The sequence below is a fragment of the Melozone crissalis genome, unplaced genomic scaffold, assembly GCF_028551555.1.
Source record: "Melozone crissalis strain CALT ecotype California unplaced genomic scaffold, PUWL_Pcris_2 ptg000033l_1, whole genome shotgun sequence".
Taxonomy (NCBI): domain Eukaryota; kingdom Metazoa; phylum Chordata; class Aves; order Passeriformes; family Passerellidae; genus Melozone; species Melozone crissalis.
The window spans coordinates 6,388,959-6,407,892 of NW_026535811.1; the positions used below are offsets into that span (position 1 = coordinate 6,388,959).

Here is an 18,934-nt window from a genome sequence, read left to right on the forward strand (position 1 = left end):
TTTTCCCACTGAAGCATGTCCTAGGACATTGGAAACAATATTGCTTCACCATGCCTCTGAACACTACCTGTACAACAACTATTTTTCCTCCATAAGAACTCCAAAAGCAGCTAATTGCTTCACAAAACTGACCACTCATTCAATTACTGTAATTTTTCAGTTGAAATAGTAGTAAATATTTTAACAACATGAGAAACTTTTTGCAAAACTAGGAAACAAATGAGTGCTTTTCATAAAAGACATAGGGAAAGCAGGGCAACAAAGAATATACTGGAGTTTCTGTATATAAAGTAAGACATTAATTGACTGGGAGTGCTCAGTAGAGACTTGTTTGCAACAGAGCCTCATGGTGAGGGTGAGGTTTTGAAGTTTGGATGCCTTTGGCAGCTTTATAGAACTTTAAGACAGACCAGCTATGACTAAAACATGCTCAGCTAGTTAACTATACAAATGTAATGCTTTTTCCATCTTTCTCTCCATGTGCTGACAGCATTACCATTCTCTCCAGTGTTCTTCTTCCTTCTGAGGCACAATGGATCTACCAGTTCATGCAGTACCTGATACCACATTTCAGTACAAAAACCTTCCAACAATAACTTACACAGGTAAGAGAGGTCATCATTCAGAAGTGAGTAGTTATATTAAAGGATCTACACAATTCCAAATACATTTCAGGATATAGACTACACTGAATGTAGATTTTAATGAGAAGGTTTGGCAGAGCAGTTTGGCAGAAGAAAGCTCTCTCAAGTGATTGGAAATGGGATACATCTCCAGTTGCTTTGGATTCCCACATCACCTAAAGAGCTATTCTTCCCATCCCCCCATACAGCAACTCTCAAGGCAGTCAAATTTATAGCTCAATAAATTTTTTTATTAAAAATAAAAAGTGTGGCTTTTAAGTACTGCAGTCTTCCAACATCCTTATGCCAGGTCTAGATCAAACTGTTGTAGCTGAATATGAAGCTGGGGAGGCTTGGCCTGCTTTATACAGCAGTTCTAAGTTAAAGTTTCAAGATCTAAGCCACCTCTTTCCATTTTTTAACAGCTGTTTTTCTATCCTTTCATTAAAAAAAAAAAAAAAGGAAAGGAAAGAGACCAGTGTAGAATAGTTAAATAAATAAATAATGGCTCACAAAACCACAGTGGAGGAACCACTGCTAGCCCTGCCAATAAAAATGTTCCTTCTCTTCAGGGCTGGCTAAACAACTGAAAGTGCTTCTAATGAACTGCTGGCAGCACTATCCATCATTGCACTAAATGGATTCATGTCTCCCTAAACCAAGGATAACCATTTATGTGTAATGCACAGTCAGAAATTAGGAAGTATTTAAGCCTGGGAAGTCTAATCCTTCTCTTCTCCCCACCTCCTCAAAGCTTGGTTTTATCCAGGCTTCCTTGTTTAAGGATGATTATTAAAGTTTGACTGATAGAGAACTTGAAAAGGCTGCAGTGCTAATGAATCATCTGAATAAGTTTGAAAAATACTTGAGCAGACCAGAAATCTGCAGTGTGACTTTACCATTACAAACACCTCACATTATGTTTATTTTCTCCCTCTTTTTTTGTCATTTGCTACACTGCCTTGCACCTTATCTTGAAGTAGTTCTAGGCTGCTCAAACCAAGATTTGGTACATTTATTAGATATAGAAGAAATTAGTCCCAATAGTTGCTTAGGATCTTTGAAGATGCTACTGTGCAAATAATAGAAGTCTACTGTAAACAATCAAAAGGAAGAAATGTTTTTGAGCTCTAGAGGAAGTGTGAAAGTGATGCAAGTAATCCCTGGTCAGACATCACCTCTGAAGGCTTGACTCAGATAGCTGCTATCTGCAGAGATCTTTGCAGGGCTGTCTTTAGAACAACAAGGATCACAAAGGAATGCAGAGACATCAATAAAACAAGCCGACAAATAATAAAAGAAGACACTTACTTCATTTCCAGGACCTCCTCCAAATGTTTCCTTCTTTCAGCTCGTAGGTTGGTCAAATGGGTTTCCTTCTCAGCCAGAGACTGTTGTGTAGAGGACAATTTTGCTTTCATTGACTCCAGCTCCTGTTTGACCTTCTCCATAGCCATCATCAGCTCCTCTACCTAAAACATTTTTGGAGAAGACAGGAGGAGAGAAAGATTATGCAGTGTGACCAGCTGGAACTTCCTAAATGCCACAACTGAATTGGAGTACCAATGTTACCAGGGAATAGAATACTCAGCACTTCTGGAGGCACCATCCAGTGCTGTGCACACGATGTCTACACTTGACCAAAGCAGCATTACAGCTTGTGAGTTCACTTAGTTTGGTCACACAATCATTACAATACAAACCTTCAACTCTTCTGTATTTCTGTTTCAGAGAATGTACCACAGGGATAAGAGGATGGCTTGCATATGTTAACACTGGCCCACAAAAATGCAAGGTATTAAAGGAAACACATTGATAATAGACCAAAGGATAAAACACTTTCACTGTAAATGATGCCTAAAGAGAAACTACATGTGCACTTTAGGAACAAAGGTAACATTTCTGAAGCAGGGAGAAGAATGGGTTCCCATGAAGATGTGAGGCCAGTTCCCTCAAAATACCATTTGAACAATGTTTTAAGGCATGTGCTGGGATTTAGCAATGTAAGACATTCAAAGAGTTGCTGATGGCAGAGAAGTACAGCAGAACAATGCTCTCATCTTCAGCAAACTGGAAAGATTCAGAAACAACATGATTATAAATTCTGCCATATATTTTACACAAATTAAGAGTAACTTTATTTTGCACTTGGAACAGGTTCTGTCTTAGGTAAAATTTGTCACTATTTAACATTCAAAATCACAATACATGCTTAAATTTAGCTACATATAGCATTCAAAAACCTCTGGATGTGCTTTAATAATTTTATAATAAAGCTCAATGGCGCACTGTTACTGTTATATTTTCTGAAAAATCTCTTTGCCCAGGATTTTCTCCTGGGAAGCTGAGAAGTCTCAGAGAAAAAGGAAAACAATAATTATTTGTTTCTTCTGTGTTTTGCTACTTTGGAATGTATTTAGACATTGTTTACCAACAGTAAACAATGATTCATGTTCATTGGTTTCAAGTGAATTGTTTTTACTTGATGACCAATCACTGTCCAGCTGTGTCAGGACTCTGGAGAGTCACGAGTTTTTCATGATTTTTTTTTTAGTTCTCTGTCTGTATACATTTTTATTTTTTAGTATAGTTTATTATAGTTTTAGTATAGCATTCTTTAATATACTACAGTATCTTAAAATAATAAATTAACCCTCTAAGAACATGAAGTCAGATTCATAATTTCCTCCCTTTGTCGGGGTCTCAGAAAATACCACAGCACACACTACTTTCACTGACTTCTTCCATGTAGGCTTTCTCTTTCCATCACAAAACAAGTGTTCACAAATGATTTTATAATGTGCTTTCAAAGGGAGAAACTCAGATGCTACTGCTGCACAAAATCAAACATTTGTATAAATTTAGTATGCAATCACAGCAATATATTGCCTTTATATCCCTCCATAACAGTCAACTTCTGATCCATCCTGGAAGTGAATTATTCAATTTACAACAAGCTCAATTTCTGCTTACATGTTTTTACAAGGAGAGTTGAGTATGTAATTTGCTATACAGGTGCTGTAGGAGGGAAGTATGTAAGATGCATTAATAAGTCCTGTACTCCTAAAGGTAGAGCTAATGACTCAGGACAAACATGGGTAATAAGACTGGTTTTCATCCTCAATGGTGACAGAGCAAGAAACATTGTAATTGAGAATTAGGAGATTTATAAAAACCCAGCACAGACATCGTGCAGTGTTTACTGCAGAAAATCTTTCTACTCCCATTCAAACGCAGCTGCCAAAAGGTGGTATTCTTATGCTTAGCTAACTAAATAAAAAAATTAAAAGATCCAATTATCATAAAGTATTCAAAATGTACAGCCAAGAATTCATCTAGTATTTAACAGACCAAAGGAGAACCTCAGTGACAAGTAGTCCAAACTGGAAAGCATGGATTTAAAAGCAAAACTTTCCCTGTTTTATTAGTGTTTAGCGCGCAAAACAAGATCAGAAAATCTGTCAGTTTTCAAAACTAAGAGAAAACTCCATAAAGTGAAATAGAGAAAATATATCAGAAAAGAATGCAAAGAACAGCAGAAATAATACTACTAGGATGGAAACTGGTTCTTAGAAAAATGGTGGAGTAATGAAGGTGCACTTGTGCATCAGCTGCTATAGGATACCAGTCTCTGCTTCCTGTGGGTGGATCAAAAATACCTTCATGCACATTTTCCTTTAAACTGAAGAGAGGCACTCCAGCTATAAACCCCTGGGCTTGAACAGAAAAGCACCTGGAATCAGCAAGCCCCCAGCCAACGGCAACAGTTAAAGGGCCTGTGTCAATTTGTCAGCTGCCAAGATAAAACAAGCTCTGAAGCAACATCTTCTCCATAATCAGGTTTGAAATGTTTCTGACAGGCTTCCTCCCCCTGCCAGCCATCAGGGTCTGTGATGCTGACACTGAAGGACTGGTTTGCCTGGTGTAGATCTGCAGTGTGACAACTCTGAGCTCTTTGGAAGACAAGAGGAAACTGGAGCCTGATACCTCTCCTAGGGAGAGGTGGCAAGGGATAACCCTGCAAGAGTATCTCCTACTAGTGCTTATTGCAGGTACTTTATCTTTTCTCATTGCTCCGTTTGCTAACTCTTTAATTCTAAGGTTATATTTTGGATTTTTGCAGGTCAACAGAAAATTTACCTAATCATGTATTAGGAATTGCTGGAATGTGAGCAGCTTTTAAACTGTGCCAACAGCTTGGTTTACAGAACTGTCATTACCTTCCAAGCTCCCCAGCAAGGGCCATTTGTCACACAACTTAAAGACAAAGTTCACCAAAACAGTGATGATTGTATTCACAGTAAAGACTTTGCTGTTCAGATTCATCAGGTTGTAGATAGTCCATGGGTCTATTACAATTAAACTTCTACAAAACAAAACATTTTATTTGGCAGCTTCTGAATCTTAGTGCAGACCTATCTCAGTAAGCAGTCCGTGAGAAATGATAGAATATTCACAGGAAGCAAACTACTTACAATGCACATCTAATTTAGCCTACACAAAAACCTTCACATCTGCCCTTGATTTCTGTCCCCTGAGAGCAGCTAATTACATAATAAAGAAAAAATATTTGCCAAAACCAGAGCTCTTGGCACATTGAGACATTTTCAGACATGCTGTTGACATTTTCAATTTAGCTGTGGGTAAGCTCATGCCCTGTGAGCTGTAGCTAGAAAGTCTCCACCCATTTCAGAAGATGCAGAGTGAACTCTTGCTACTCTTTTCTCAAATGACAGTATATAAAGCAAGATGTATCTCTGCCTGTCTAGGATATAGCCCCAATTCAGTTCTCTGTAGACAGGACAGAAAATCTTCATGTATTGTGAGCAGAGAACTTAAATGGAGACTTATTTGTTCATTGTTCTCAGGCCTTAAGTGACCTGCCAAGGTGACAGCTTATCTGGAAGGAAGAACATCAAGCTGAAATAAGTTTCCATTAGAGGAGAGATTTCCTGGGAGACTGAACAAAGAAGGCAAAGAATGTCAATTAGATCAGGATGAGATTCACAGCAGCAGAAAAGGGAAATGTCAAGACAGGACAAATACTTTGCTAGTATTGCATTCACTCCTTAGGAAACATGAAAGCAAGGTGGAGAGAAACAGCAATGCAACAGGAGAAGTTTATTTATGTCAATGACAGCCTGTAAAGAAATGATTTAATAACAAAAAAACCTGAGGCTCTTTTCAGGAGCCTATCTACCATTCTAACCTCCCTGTTCCTACAGACTGTTATTTCAGCCTCCTGCAACTGCAAATCAAAACCCTAAGGCTTTTGCACAGACAGAGATACCACATTATCTCCAAATATGAAGTGGTTCCAGTGAACCTTTCTGGCCATTGGGTACTGTGAGGCCAGGGACTTGCAAAGAGCTTGGTCAAGTTCCCCAAAAGCCAGTGAAAAGACAGCAAAATCGAGAAAGGGACTGTACACACAAAGTATTACTGAGGCTGGAAATCCTTCCAACCTCTGTACTACTCTTGGAATGATTTCAGATGATCAGGATAGGCAAGCTCCAGTTCCTCACCTGCTACATGAGAACTTATGCACTGCTAAGAATTCCTGAGACACAACTGATACCTCAGGCCAGGAAGAATGCTCACATCACCTGATATGGTTGTTATTGTTTGCCTCGAAAAATCAGAGCCCAAAGACTCCAACACCTGAAGTCAATCCAGACAGACAACTCACTAAGAGAACCTCAGCATCCCCAAACACTTCAGATTGTTCACATTACAATGTAGTGGCAGCTACCCCTTTTTCTTCCCATTGTGAGCTCTCCTCAGTGATAAAGCATCACCTGAAGATAACTTTTCTACTGCACAGAACATTGGGAAAGGCATCTCTAGCCCTCTCAGGAAGATAGCTCTAGAGCTTAATTTTCTGCTTGCACCTTCTCAGAGAAGCAGAGCAGTTCTGAGAGGCACAAATTCAGAGCCACAAATGCATCATGAATGCTGGTAACACAATGAAATTCACTACAGTGGGACTGTGCAACTCTAGAGAGGCATTGGCAAAGTCATCAATTTTGGGGGAAAAAAAAGAGCACAATGCCATACACTTGAAAAAACACCTGCAGGGGCAGAGGCTCTGTTCTGACATGGTGACCCACAGAACCCATGTTTATAGGCTATGAGCATACCAAGAATGAGGAAAAGGCTAAAGAATGCCCTAGACAGACACCAAAAAGGAAAATGTTCTAGTCTTAAGTGATAGGATGTTAATGTATCCAAATTGAGATGTATATGACTGGCATTAAAACTAGCAAATCACTGGTACACTATATAAAAATATTTTATGTTAGGCAAGGCTTTTTCTCACCTGTAGATGATCAATCTTTACAGAAAAGATTGTGTATCGTCTTTTGTTTTTAATTTTTTCACAGAATGGTTTGGCTTGGAAGGGACCTGCAAGCATCACCCTCCTGCCGTGCCCTTAACCAGACTAGGCCCCTCAAAGCCCCATCCAACACAGCCCTGAACACACTTCCAGTGATGGGACATCCACAACTTCTCAGGGCAGTCTGTTCCAGTGTCTCACCATGCTTATTATACAGAACTTCTTCCCCACCTCCAGTCCAAACTTATTCTCTCTGAGTTTAAAACCATTGACTCTTGTCTTGTAACTAAAGACCTTGGGGAAGAGTCTCTCTCTCTCTTTCAGATCCCCTTTTCATACTTCAAGGTTGCAGTGAAGTCTCTCCAGGGCCTTCCCCACACTGAACAATTCAAATTCCCAGGGTTTCCTCACAGGAGAGGTGCTCCAGCCCTCTGGATCATCTTGGCCTCCTCTGGACCTGCTCCAGCAGGTTTGTGTCCTCCCTGTGCTGGGGGCCCAGAACTGGATGCTCCAGGTGGGATTTCTCCAGAGCTAAAGAGAGGGGAGAGAGAATCCTCTCCCTCAACCTTACCAGTCTCTAATTAAAATCTCAAAGGGCATGACAAAGGTACCTGACTGTTACACTAAGATCCCTACTTCTAAGCTGGAGATACAGTATTTTTGGTCAAACATAGGAAACACAGTTCAATGTTTAATTACATACTTGGAATCAGAGTTGTTTTTATGCTTCTGATTCAGAATCAGATTTTATGTTTCTGATTTATGATTCTGATGGAAAGAAATTCTAGTTCTTTCAATATACATACAGACACAGCAGGCCATGGGACAGCTGTTAATACTCATTATTGTGTCTCAAAAGTTCCAGACAGAATACAAAATGATGGCATTTCAGAGCACACAAGTACAAATACCAACACAAAGTCATTTTCCATGATCTGTGTATAAATCAATCATTAGAGATCATCTCAGCAGGTTAACAAGTATATTTAAAATTATTTATTTTCTAAACATAGACCTGCTTTGTATAAACAAGAAATTAGCTTTGCAAGACAAAAGGTAATAAAAATCTGTAGTTTTACCCAAAATTAATTAGGCAAGCAAAACAAAAAGTCTTGCAGTTAAAAGTCAGTAGGAAGAATATCAGAAGGACTGAAAAAGTAATTAACATTTCTCAAAGTGTCACTCTCAGATGACAGTCCCCTATTTATCTACAGCTCTTGAGTTTTTAAAGTATTTTTTATCTCACTATGTACATTGCTGAAATGATAAAGAGTCTGCAAATTTCTGCATTATCTTTTACTCAGTTGAACTGATAGGACTGCAGAGAAGGAAAAGAAATAGACATGAAAAGAAAGACAAAGACAAGAGATCTGGCTCCATGTAAACTTGTTTGGGTCCCAGAAAAAATTCCTAGAACAGATGTTAAGACATGGAAAAAGCACAGGCCAGACTTGGGACTTAGGCATGTAATTTAACTGCCTCCAGTAACATATTACAGGGAGAAAGCACTGAGTCTGACATAACTTGGATTGCCAGCAGGACCAGATGGTTTGCTTAAATCACAAGCTAATAAACCTTTACACAAAATAAGAGGGAAATGAGTTATGGTTTCATCATAGCCCCATTTTTGTTAAAGCAGTAGGGTGGCTTTAAGGTACTCTTAAAGATTATATCCAAGACACTTAACTAAACTCTTGGCTATTCTGAATTAAGGGAACTTCAAATTCCTATAGATACTGGGAAAACTGTTAAGTATAGCTTCTTTAGAGCTAAAAGTATCATAGAAAAAGGAGAGAAATCAGTAAACAATAACAAGAAAACTCTTCCTGTCCCTCAGTGAAATTATACTGTAATGTCTGATCTGTAGGGTAAGGACAGCCCTCATCCACAGAGCAGCAGAAAGCTCTGCCCCACTGACAGCACAGGAGGGTAAAGCAGGATGGCTCCGTCCCACCACTCAGGCTGGAGCTCTGGCTTCAGTTCAAGCCCCTCTTACTCAGCACCAGGGCACAGCATGCAGTAATTAAGATGTTTCTATCACTCCTACCTGCATCTCAAAGGGGGTGCCAGACTTGCAGCACCCTTCTGCCAAAGTCAGCTGTGTACAGCATTAGAGGACTGTGGCAGACTGCACATGGAGAAGGAGTTCTGTTTGCAGTAAAGAGGGGAGTGAGCACTGAACTTCTGAAAATGGCTGGTGGATTATCAGTTCTCCAGAGAAAGGCAGGGTCTTTTGATCATTTGTAATATACAGCAGTAATCTTAGGGATGAACTTTGTCTTTCTTTACATTATTGTGTGGCTTTCTTAAGTCTTTGTGCCTTTGTTTCTTTCATTGTTTGGATTTTGTACATTCAGCATCCCAGATAAAATACTGTGTCTTGGTGGCTTAGCAGAACTGGTGCCACTGTTCCATTCTTACTTTATTAAATGGAAAAAAGGAGAGGAGCAAGATAAAGAGAACAAAAGCCCATGGTCTGAAAATCTGCAGGATACTGCAGATGAATGCAATTTTTCTTATCATTGTGAAACTGAGACATTTAGACAGCTGATGTCTCTTATTTCCATGAGCTGGTCTCAAAACAAAAACTTCATTATAAAAAGAGCATCTGATAATGAAAAGGAGTTAATGCTCTGTATTGCTCCTCGCTATCTCCACTGATGGCTCTAGGCAAGGAAGAGCACTAATGAGATTTACCAGACATCAGACATTACCATGTTCCTCCTGCAGAAGCCACACAAACATCAACAAAGAAGTCTCTGTCAAGGGTTTTGTTACTTGAGTATTCATGAATTTTTTTACACTCATACTGTGAGAGGGCTGAGTTTTTGTATGAAGAAAGAGGAATCAGGATTCACAGATGTTTGGAAAAGAGAAAACTCCTAAGCCTTCAGGACTCAGTGAGTCACAGCTGTGTCCTGTTAGCATGTTTGGAGGTAGCTTTGACAATTGTATCTCCTAAATGTGGGCTATAACCTACACAAATAAGCAACAGTTTACTGCTGGGACAAGAGCTCTTGAGAAGGAAACAATAATTGCCTCTGCTTAACACAAACAAAATGTTTGAGTCAGGCCTTGAATAAAAGTAAGTGAAAACTGAATTCTGATTTCTACTGAGGAAAAGAAATCTGTTTTAGTCACTGGTATCTGAAGAGTGTAACAAGTTACAATTCTATTTCCACATTTTCCTCAAGCAAAATCATTACCCAATGAAACATTCTCATTATGTTTTTTAATCCACATAACCATACCAAAGGAAGCTGTCCTATTCTACTTTACATGGATCTGTAGTCTCAGGAAACTGTCTTGCGTTCATCTTCCAGGACTCGCAATTCCCAATCCTTGGGAATACAGCAGCAATCACTAGGAACAATAATCTACCTTGAAAAAACTTGGATTTTGATCATCTTTTAAAAATCTCTTCAGAGGCAGAGACCCTGAAGAGATCCTAGAAGCACATCCTGTGCAGTGATGCACATGTTGTGCTCATTTAGCACAATTTATCACATCCAAACAAAATTCTCTAGATCTATGATTAAATCATGATACTGCAGCCAGAACTCTAAACATGGCCATCTTCAAAATAAATTGCCCTTTCTTAGGTTACATCTACTGCTGCTAAGGTAGAAGTGAGACTAATTGCCCAAGGATTTCAGCAGGTTTTAACCAGATTTCTGCAGACCACGCTGATTTCCATTTTGCTGCATTTTAGACAGTTTCAGGTTAACTAGGGTATGTCACCATGGCAGACAGTTTAGACCTAACTGAACAATATTCAAAGTAAATATTTAATGCTGTGCTACACAGCAGAGACTGTCAATTTATATAGCACAGATTGATTTTCCAAAGAGAAAAATTCTGGTATGATGTATTAACTCACTACAAGCAGTGAAAAACATTATGCTGATTCCATATACAGCTTTAACACTCTTTTCCCAAAAGACATTAAGGATCATGAACATAAATAAATGAAAGTAATGCACTGCTATGTGAAGGCTGAACATGTGGCAACTGAAGAAGCACAGTCTCACTGGCAAACTCAGCAAAGTTTCCACCTCTACAAACTGGTGGAAGCAGATCTTCAGCATTGTAGGTAACAGAAAGCAAGTAGCAGAACCTAACTGCAATAAATAAAAAGAACTTCCACTATTTGGAGCCAACTGAATTCAGGCTGAAATTCAGTGAAGGGTGTGAAGGAATCCAATGGGAAGCAGCAGTACAGGGAAGTCAGAAAGTTTCTGTGAGTAGGAAATGCTTCAAATGAAGAGGCATCCTCAATTTAATGAACCTCAAGCTTGTCATGCTTCTGTGTTTTTCTATATAGGAGAATGCAATGGAATGGAAAACAACTTATTTTCTTGCACTTCATGGATTTGGAGGAAAAATCAATTATGTCAGCAAAAGAACATATATGAATCCAATGTTCAAGTCTAATGAGTTTTTCTAATGCTTTAACCTACATATTATTGTATCACACTTGCATTTAAGATCATAGAGGATGACACTGGAAAAGGAATTTGAAATTAAAAAAGCACAGGACTAGCTTCAACAAATATTAACAAAAGTATTTGTGGGAGTCCTCACAATTACAAGCAAGCATTAATGTAACCAAGTCTGCAAAAATTTGATTTTCTCTTGAGCCACAACAAATAAAATGCTGTCTAGAAGTAGGTGCTTAAGAAAATAATAAAACAGGCAGAGAGATGCCAAGAGAGAGCTTTGTCTGGGATACCTGGCTTAGTAAAAGGCATAACATGAAATCAGGATTTATCTATTAAACAATAAAAAGGGATAAAAATCCAGACAAAATGATCTTAAAATCAGCACTTGCACCAAATTTCTAGATAACATTTTCCATCAGTATTTCTCATTTCATTAAATGAAAAGGTGAGTTACATGGAGAAATGCTCAATGTATATTTTGCAAAGAGGTTAATTGTGCTTTCAGTGTCCCCAGTTCTCCTGAAAGTCATCAAATTTTGACTACTTTGCAATCTTAAATGAGAGCAACAAATTAAACAAAAACAAAGTCACCATCCCTGGAGGAATGTAAAAGACAGGTAGATGTGGTGCTTAGGGATATGGTTTAATGGTGGGCTGGGCAATATCAGGCTAATGGTTGGACACAACGATCTTAGAGGTCTTTTCCAACCTAAACAGTTCCATGATTCTAAAAGATTTTAAAGATTTTTGTCTATAATGTTAGAAAAAGATCTCTGCCTCAAAGTTGCTAGGCATGATTTCCTATTCATTTCTCTCTCTATTCATTTTTCCCATCTGCAGATAAAAAAACCCTCCCAAGCCCCCAGCTCAGCACAGCTGAGCACAACTAAGACAGAAAAAATTCCACTCTTCCACCTCTTAAAAGGTACATTACTGAATGCAGAGGGAATTACACACCAAATTACCTCTCCCTTGCAGGGAGTGTGACTCAATGCAAATCTGTGTATTTTTAAAGGAAAAGGTTATGTAATCCATTTAAATATCTGGGGAAAAGAAGTAACATTAGGGAGATGCAGTGCTCCTAAAAATGACTGCAAACATATTCACTGACAGCACCCAGTGAACTTCAGTTACTCAAAATGCTTTCTCCAACCAAAGCAGAACAATCAGACAAAGGAATAAAGTAAATCTCTTGGAAAACAATGGTAAGATTATACTTTGGGCTGACACTGACTTAAAAAGCTCTTAAATTTTTTTATCAGTAAAACAAAATAAAATATAGATTTTTAGCACAGAATTTTACTTGATATGAACTAAGTACTCAAATTACTTTGCACGTGTACATATAAACACACACTCAAAAGCCAAAATGATTTTGGCAGACTTTTACAGAAAAGAGCTTTTCAGCAGATATTCAAGGGAAGTTCAGCCAAAGAAATGTAAATTCCCAAGAAAAATCTTTAAAAAGATCTCCAGCACCTTCACCCCCAAGCCATACCTTGGACTGCCTTGATCCCCTACCTCTAAGTTTATCAAATTTCTCACTAGGAGATACAGAAGAAGAGACAAAAACATTCATTAAATCAAGCTGTCCAGCATGTATCACAGAGCAGTCAGAACTCTGACATTTCTGCTCAGAAAACCAGTATCTACAGATATTTGGTTCCTGAGAAATTCCACTTTAGGTTTTTCATTTACAGGGACCTGTAGAAAGCAACTTAGTGTGTCAGAATTTGTGCTGTGAAATAATTGCAATTATTTCTCAACGTATGTGAGAAAATATTTCAGATCTATTTCAGTAACAAAATGCTCAGCAAAAAAGATATGTTTTAATTTATCTTGCATTTTTAGAAGGTATTTGATAGGATAGCATCCAATGTATGATAAAGCTGTTGTAAATGTAGTTTCTATTCTATTCTTACAATGAATTATAGTCTAAATAATTTCCTTGAAAGTTAAAACCAGAATGGTGTTCTGACAGAAGTGCAAATGACAGATACAATTCAAAACTTGCTGAGAATTTCAGCACAGTAACTTATAGATAAGACAAAACACTCTTGGAGGCTCTACTCTACATTCAAACCCTTGCAGACCTTGCATTTACAGTAGGGAAATGGCAGAGAACTGTGAAGGAGGTTCTGGTTGAGTTATTAACCTATTTCATCTTTATTTTTCCTTAACAGATAACAATTTTGAAGTAGGCATTTGTGATATAGAATTTCAGGAGCCTTGTTATCAACATATTTTACATGTAATGCGTACCTGAAATAATATTAAATTCTTCTGAAATAATTTATAGAGACAGTGGGAGAAAGGAATGAGTGTAAGAAAATTGATTTAATCAATACATTACTTTTACAATATTCAATCTTTTATATTTTCCATAAGAAAAGGAAAACAGAAAAATTTGCCCTATAGAATAAAAAGACAGAATGTATGAATAGAGATACAGTATAGGTTGACATACTTAATCTCATTTAAAGTGTCCCACTGTGAACCATAACTTCAAAAAAAGTTGATGGAAGGTGTCAAGATCAGACTGCCAACTTAAAAATTTCAGTTTAAATACCTACTTAAGGAAGGAAGCAATGATGATGTAATGGCCATTATTTTATGTGCTTTTTTGCCATTACATTTTAGGGTAAGGAGTTAAATGTTAGCTGATACTATACACAGAGTGCATTTAAGCAAGAGTTGATATTCATGAGAGAACAGAGCTGCACTACTATCAGCAGGAATGTTATTTAAATTTCTAAAACCTTCTGCTTTTTAAATTTGAAGGAAATAAAATAAGCTAGAGAAATGTATGTTGTGGTCAGGTAATGCACCATCTCACTCAAAGAAATAGGAGCCCATTGCAAAGGCTGCAATAAATTTCTGGTAAAAATATTTTTAGTAATAATGCTAAGCAACTCCTGCCTTCACTTTTCAGTCCTGCCCACACAGGTCAACACTTCGTCAGATGTACCTCAATTTGTGTAAGGGGATTAATGAACCAGGGCAGTGAAGTGCTTCACATGAAAAAAACCCTTCAAAAAATAAGACAGATGTTACCATGAACTGCTCCAGGTCTGTTCCATTTCACAACACAGCCCCAAAACAACCTCAGCTGGGATGTGCACTCAAGATTGGGGATGAAAGTGAGCAAGGAAAAGGAGAGCATGAAGTATTTCACGTCAGAAAACATTTGAGGACTATGCTCTCCAATAAGGAAGGCTAGAAATGCCAGTAATCCTACTACTGTGCTCCTTGAGACAGGAACCTGTCACAATTACTGATTGACAGAGTCACAGAACTTAAACTTGTGTTTCACTTTATTTCACAAAAAGGGTCCCACTCTTTCATGAAGATCAAAGCCCATTTCCAGCACTGTCCTGGGAATGGTGCTAATCAGGATTCAATTCATACAAAGGATAACCTGCTGCTTCCTGCTGCAGAAGGGATGGTAAGATGCACCAGGACAGTGAAAGGGTTTGTGAACAACACAGGGCCTCTTTTCAGAGAAAGCCTCCAACAGCTTTTCTTAGGGAGCAAAACTACTGCTGTATTTCTGAGCAGGGAAAAATGTCTATGCAATTCTATTTTTCTCCCCTGAGGAACACAATGACAGCTTTTCTAAAATAAACTCAGGTTTGGTTAATGCAGAAATAGCGTCTGAATCTACATTTACCATGTCTAATAAAAAAACCTTTATGATAGAAGTGTTTATCTGAGAAATCCTACCTTCAGCCTTATGGGAGCACTGAGGAAGGAGTCAGCATACATCTTCTGACCTTCCACAGAGGGCTGAACTAGTGGGCCCAGCCACAGTACTAAATAAATAACCCCACAGCTGTGAGGAATTCACAACAGCATCTACACAGAGGATTCAGCAGGTGCACCAACAAAACCAGGTGACTATTATTAAAAAGAAAGGCTTGAAGAACTTTCAAGCCTTCCCATCTATGCAAGACTGCTTTATTTGCTCTCTGTATGGCAGGGTTCCTGCTATACACAGTGGGGAAATTAAAACTCTGCCCAATTCAGTGGGGGCTCTGCTCCCAGCAGGAAATGCCTGATTTTATTTTTGAGAAAGATGAAAGAAAGACCAGGTCTAAAACTGTGAAATAAACAAAGTTTTTAGTCAGCAGGAGATGTCTTGCATACACTGCGTATTAACACAGCCACTGTCACAGTTGATACACACTGACAGGATATTTTCAAACACTGGATTAAAAAGAGCAACATTTTAGGATATATGAGAACCATGAAATCCAGGGTGGCTTTGTGGACACTGTAATTCAAATGTGAAGCCTATAAAATAGCACAACACCACACATCATGAGATGATGGAGGGCAGGATTACACAAGACAAAGCTACAGTAACAACACAAAATATTGGGGCAGAGGCACACACACATGAGATGTCCTCATACCTTGAACCACCTAAAGCCAAAATGGTTGACCTCATGCACTGATTCATTAAAAAGCTTCAGACAGGCAGTGAAGTGGCAGAATGGTGGAAAACAAGATAAACAAGGGAGGAAAGAAAAAGCATGCAATTAAAAGCAAATTACAGACAGTTTGAACAACATCAACATTTTAAAAATCACACACATCACTCATACTTGGTTTCAGAATATTAATACCTGTTATATGGTTTGTGAAATTCAATGGATTTGCCACTGATAGTATATGGAACATGGAGCCTTGCATTTCAAAACTCTAATATTACCTGTGTTTGTCAGGTCTCCCAAGGCTGACTAGAACATGACTCTGCAGATCCTTTTCCCTTGTGCTGATTTGTTGCTCATATTTAAAAAACCATAATTGGTATGAGATGGCAGTTTAGTTCTGTTACAATAAACCACTGCTGTCATAGGTGTCAACTTCTTTTTCTTCCAATACTGCTGCTCTCATTCCATTCTCCTTTCTCCTCCTCACTTCTGCATGCACTGCTACATCCAAATTAATTTCTTTTTTATGCTGTTACCCACAAGTCTTACTTGTCATGGCTCTCTTCCTCCCTTTTCAATCTCTCTTGACCCTGATGGTTTATTGATCTTCTGGCTGTGCATTTCCCGGCCGTGCCTCATTTTTAAGATGTTATAACCAATTCCAACAATCTATTTTTTATATTTTTATGTATATATTTTTATAATTATATATTTTTATATTCTTTGAGAACCAGCTTCTAGGTGCTCAAAGAATATAAAAATTGTCACTTTGTCTTGTAACTAATTAATTAAAACATTATAACATCCTGGGCATCAAATAACATACCAGTTTGATTACTTTTGTGCCTCATCAGAGAACCCAATGCTTTATCAGATATGTTTTCCTTTCAAGGTGATCTAATCTTCAAAGTGGCATTCACTACCCAGTAAACATTTCTATTTCATGCAATTTTTAAAGGCTACAAGAAGCTTGGAAAGAACGCATTCCTGAAAGTGAGTTCCATCTCACTGTCTACAATCCTAAAATAAAGCAACCACAATTATCCTCAATACATCTATCGGCAAACAGCTGAGCTTGACTCTAGCTCATAGAGAAACAATTGCTATTTTCAATTGTTGTAAAAAGTAAAAACTTCTGTTTTTACTTCTTTCTCATTAACATCTGTGATACAAGAATACATGATAAGGAAAAACCTCTTAAAATGCTTTAAAGTGCACTTGGTCAGAAGTGTTGTTAAGTAAATAACAAAGACAAGGAGATTCCTCCATTGAAATGCAACTGACCAAAGGCTCCTGTTTGCTAATTACTGGCCTAAGGAACAATGAAAAACTCACAAAAAATTAAGAGTGCTCACAAAATGAAGAGTGCCAGTTTCAGCTACTGCTTCACAAGCTTTATCAAAATCTCATGGATTTATTCATAACTTCCAGTATGCTTTCTTGATGATTACTTACCTGAGCTAAAATCAGGCATGTCCATGATTCTTTAGAATATCAATGGCACAAAATCAATTAATGCAGGAAAGTTTCTACTTGTGGCTTCAGTACACAAGCGTGTATTTTCTGTGTGCATGCTTGCCTTAAGTTAAGGGATTTGTGGTTTTAACCAGTTGTTTTGCAAGTGCAAGGAGATTGTGATCCATAAACACAACCAGGCTAATAAAAACCATTGTCTTTCAAATAAATTCAATGAACAAGACAGTAAATCTAAGTATACCTTACACACAGGAAGGCAGCTTTGACAGGCAAGAGAGATCAGAAGAGTTACTTCTTAAACCAATATTTCAAAAGCTCAGGATACCTTAGATTTTGATTTTAATTTCAAGAAAATCTTACCTATGGAATACAACCTAAAATGAAGGTTTTGCAGATTTTATGAGTTCTGTTACCTAACAGTGGAACAGACACAGAGGATCAAAGAAAGCCAGCTGTGTTTCAGGCAGGAAAGCAGGGAAATTAGTACTTTACTGTCTGGTTACTTCCCTAGGAGGGCTACCAGTGACTTTACAAGATTGCAGACCTGTTTCTCAGCATTGATCCTGGCTGACTCCTCTTGTGCTAGCACCATTTCTCGCTCTGCAGTTATCTGAACACTTTCTCTGAGTGCCTCTTCCAACTCTTCAATCCGATCATCCTTTTTACGCAGATTGTCCTGGAAAACGATGGGAGACGAGGTGAAGACCACTTGTTTGGAAGTACAGCCTTTTAACCAACCAAGTTTTTAAGCCAACCAAAATTGTGTTTCTCCCTCCCAAGGTGCAATTTGCAGGCAAATAATCTTCAGACAAAGGAAAGAATGATGAAGAGATGCAGGAGTAAGAGGAAGATCGCAGTAAAGAGAAGGAGAAAGGCAGCAAAGCAGGACATCAAAGCAAGATTGCTTGTCTGGTGTGGCTGTACCACAGCCCTGTCAGATTATACAGCACAGAGAAGCAAGGATTGTTGGAAGAGAAGGATTAGTAAGCAGCTCTGAAGAAGCAGAGAAGCCAGAAGTGGCAGGAAAGTAGCAGGCATTCAGAACTGCCCGTTGGCTCGCACATTCAGCAGCAGGAGTGGTGAGAAGGGAAACAGAGCACTGCACCTTGGAATTTGCATTTCCAGGTTAAGGGGGAGAAAAGCAAACATTGACCCAACAGAGTCTTCCACTGTTCAGTTAAGTCTTAAAGGAAGTTATATACCCAAGGCCTGCTAGGAAATATGAAGGATTTATCTAGGCTGTCTGAATTTTAGACATTCAAGCATTAAGACTCCCTAAAAACTTATTCTTTGATTAAGAGCATCTTCACAGCTGTGAGTTCAGATGTGCCTCATATGTTCAGAACACTGAAGAAAACTTACTGCTCCTCAAAAAATATGTTTTATTGGTTTCTACAAGCAGCATAACTTAAAAAATATATATCTGTACAAAATAATGGTATTGTTATTTGTAAAGGAGACTCTCCTAACTTTACTCTTGCAAGGAAAATAAATGTGTTTCTCCTGCTTCTGCAGAAGCAGCTTCACAGAAGGCTTCAAAGCAGGCTGTGCATACATGAATGCCCTGGACCATAGCTGCTTAACAAATCCACCACAAGGGAGCAGCTTGATGGAAGATTT

The 18,934-nt window shown here is 38.3% G+C and overlaps 1 protein-coding gene across 8 annotated transcripts in view; it reads right to left on the minus strand.

Moving 5' to 3' along the window:
* The window catches only part of ERC1 (ELKS/RAB6-interacting/CAST family member 1), a 266,470-nt gene that overhangs the window by 89,694 nt on the left and 157,842 nt on the right, over positions 1-18,934 (minus strand). For 6 of the 8 annotated variants that reach the window (XM_054281949.1, XM_054281944.1, XM_054281943.1 and 3 more), the window contains 2 exons: positions 17,859-17,990; positions 1,935-2,095 (listed from right to left, as the gene is read on the minus strand). In XM_054281949.1, coding sequence (XP_054137924.1) covers positions 1,935-2,095; positions 17,859-17,990 — 293 coding nt within the window. The remainder of the gene's footprint in view (positions 1-1,934; positions 2,096-17,858; positions 17,991-18,934) is intronic. The other 2 variants (XM_054281946.1, XM_054281945.1) reach the window with 1 other exon arrangement.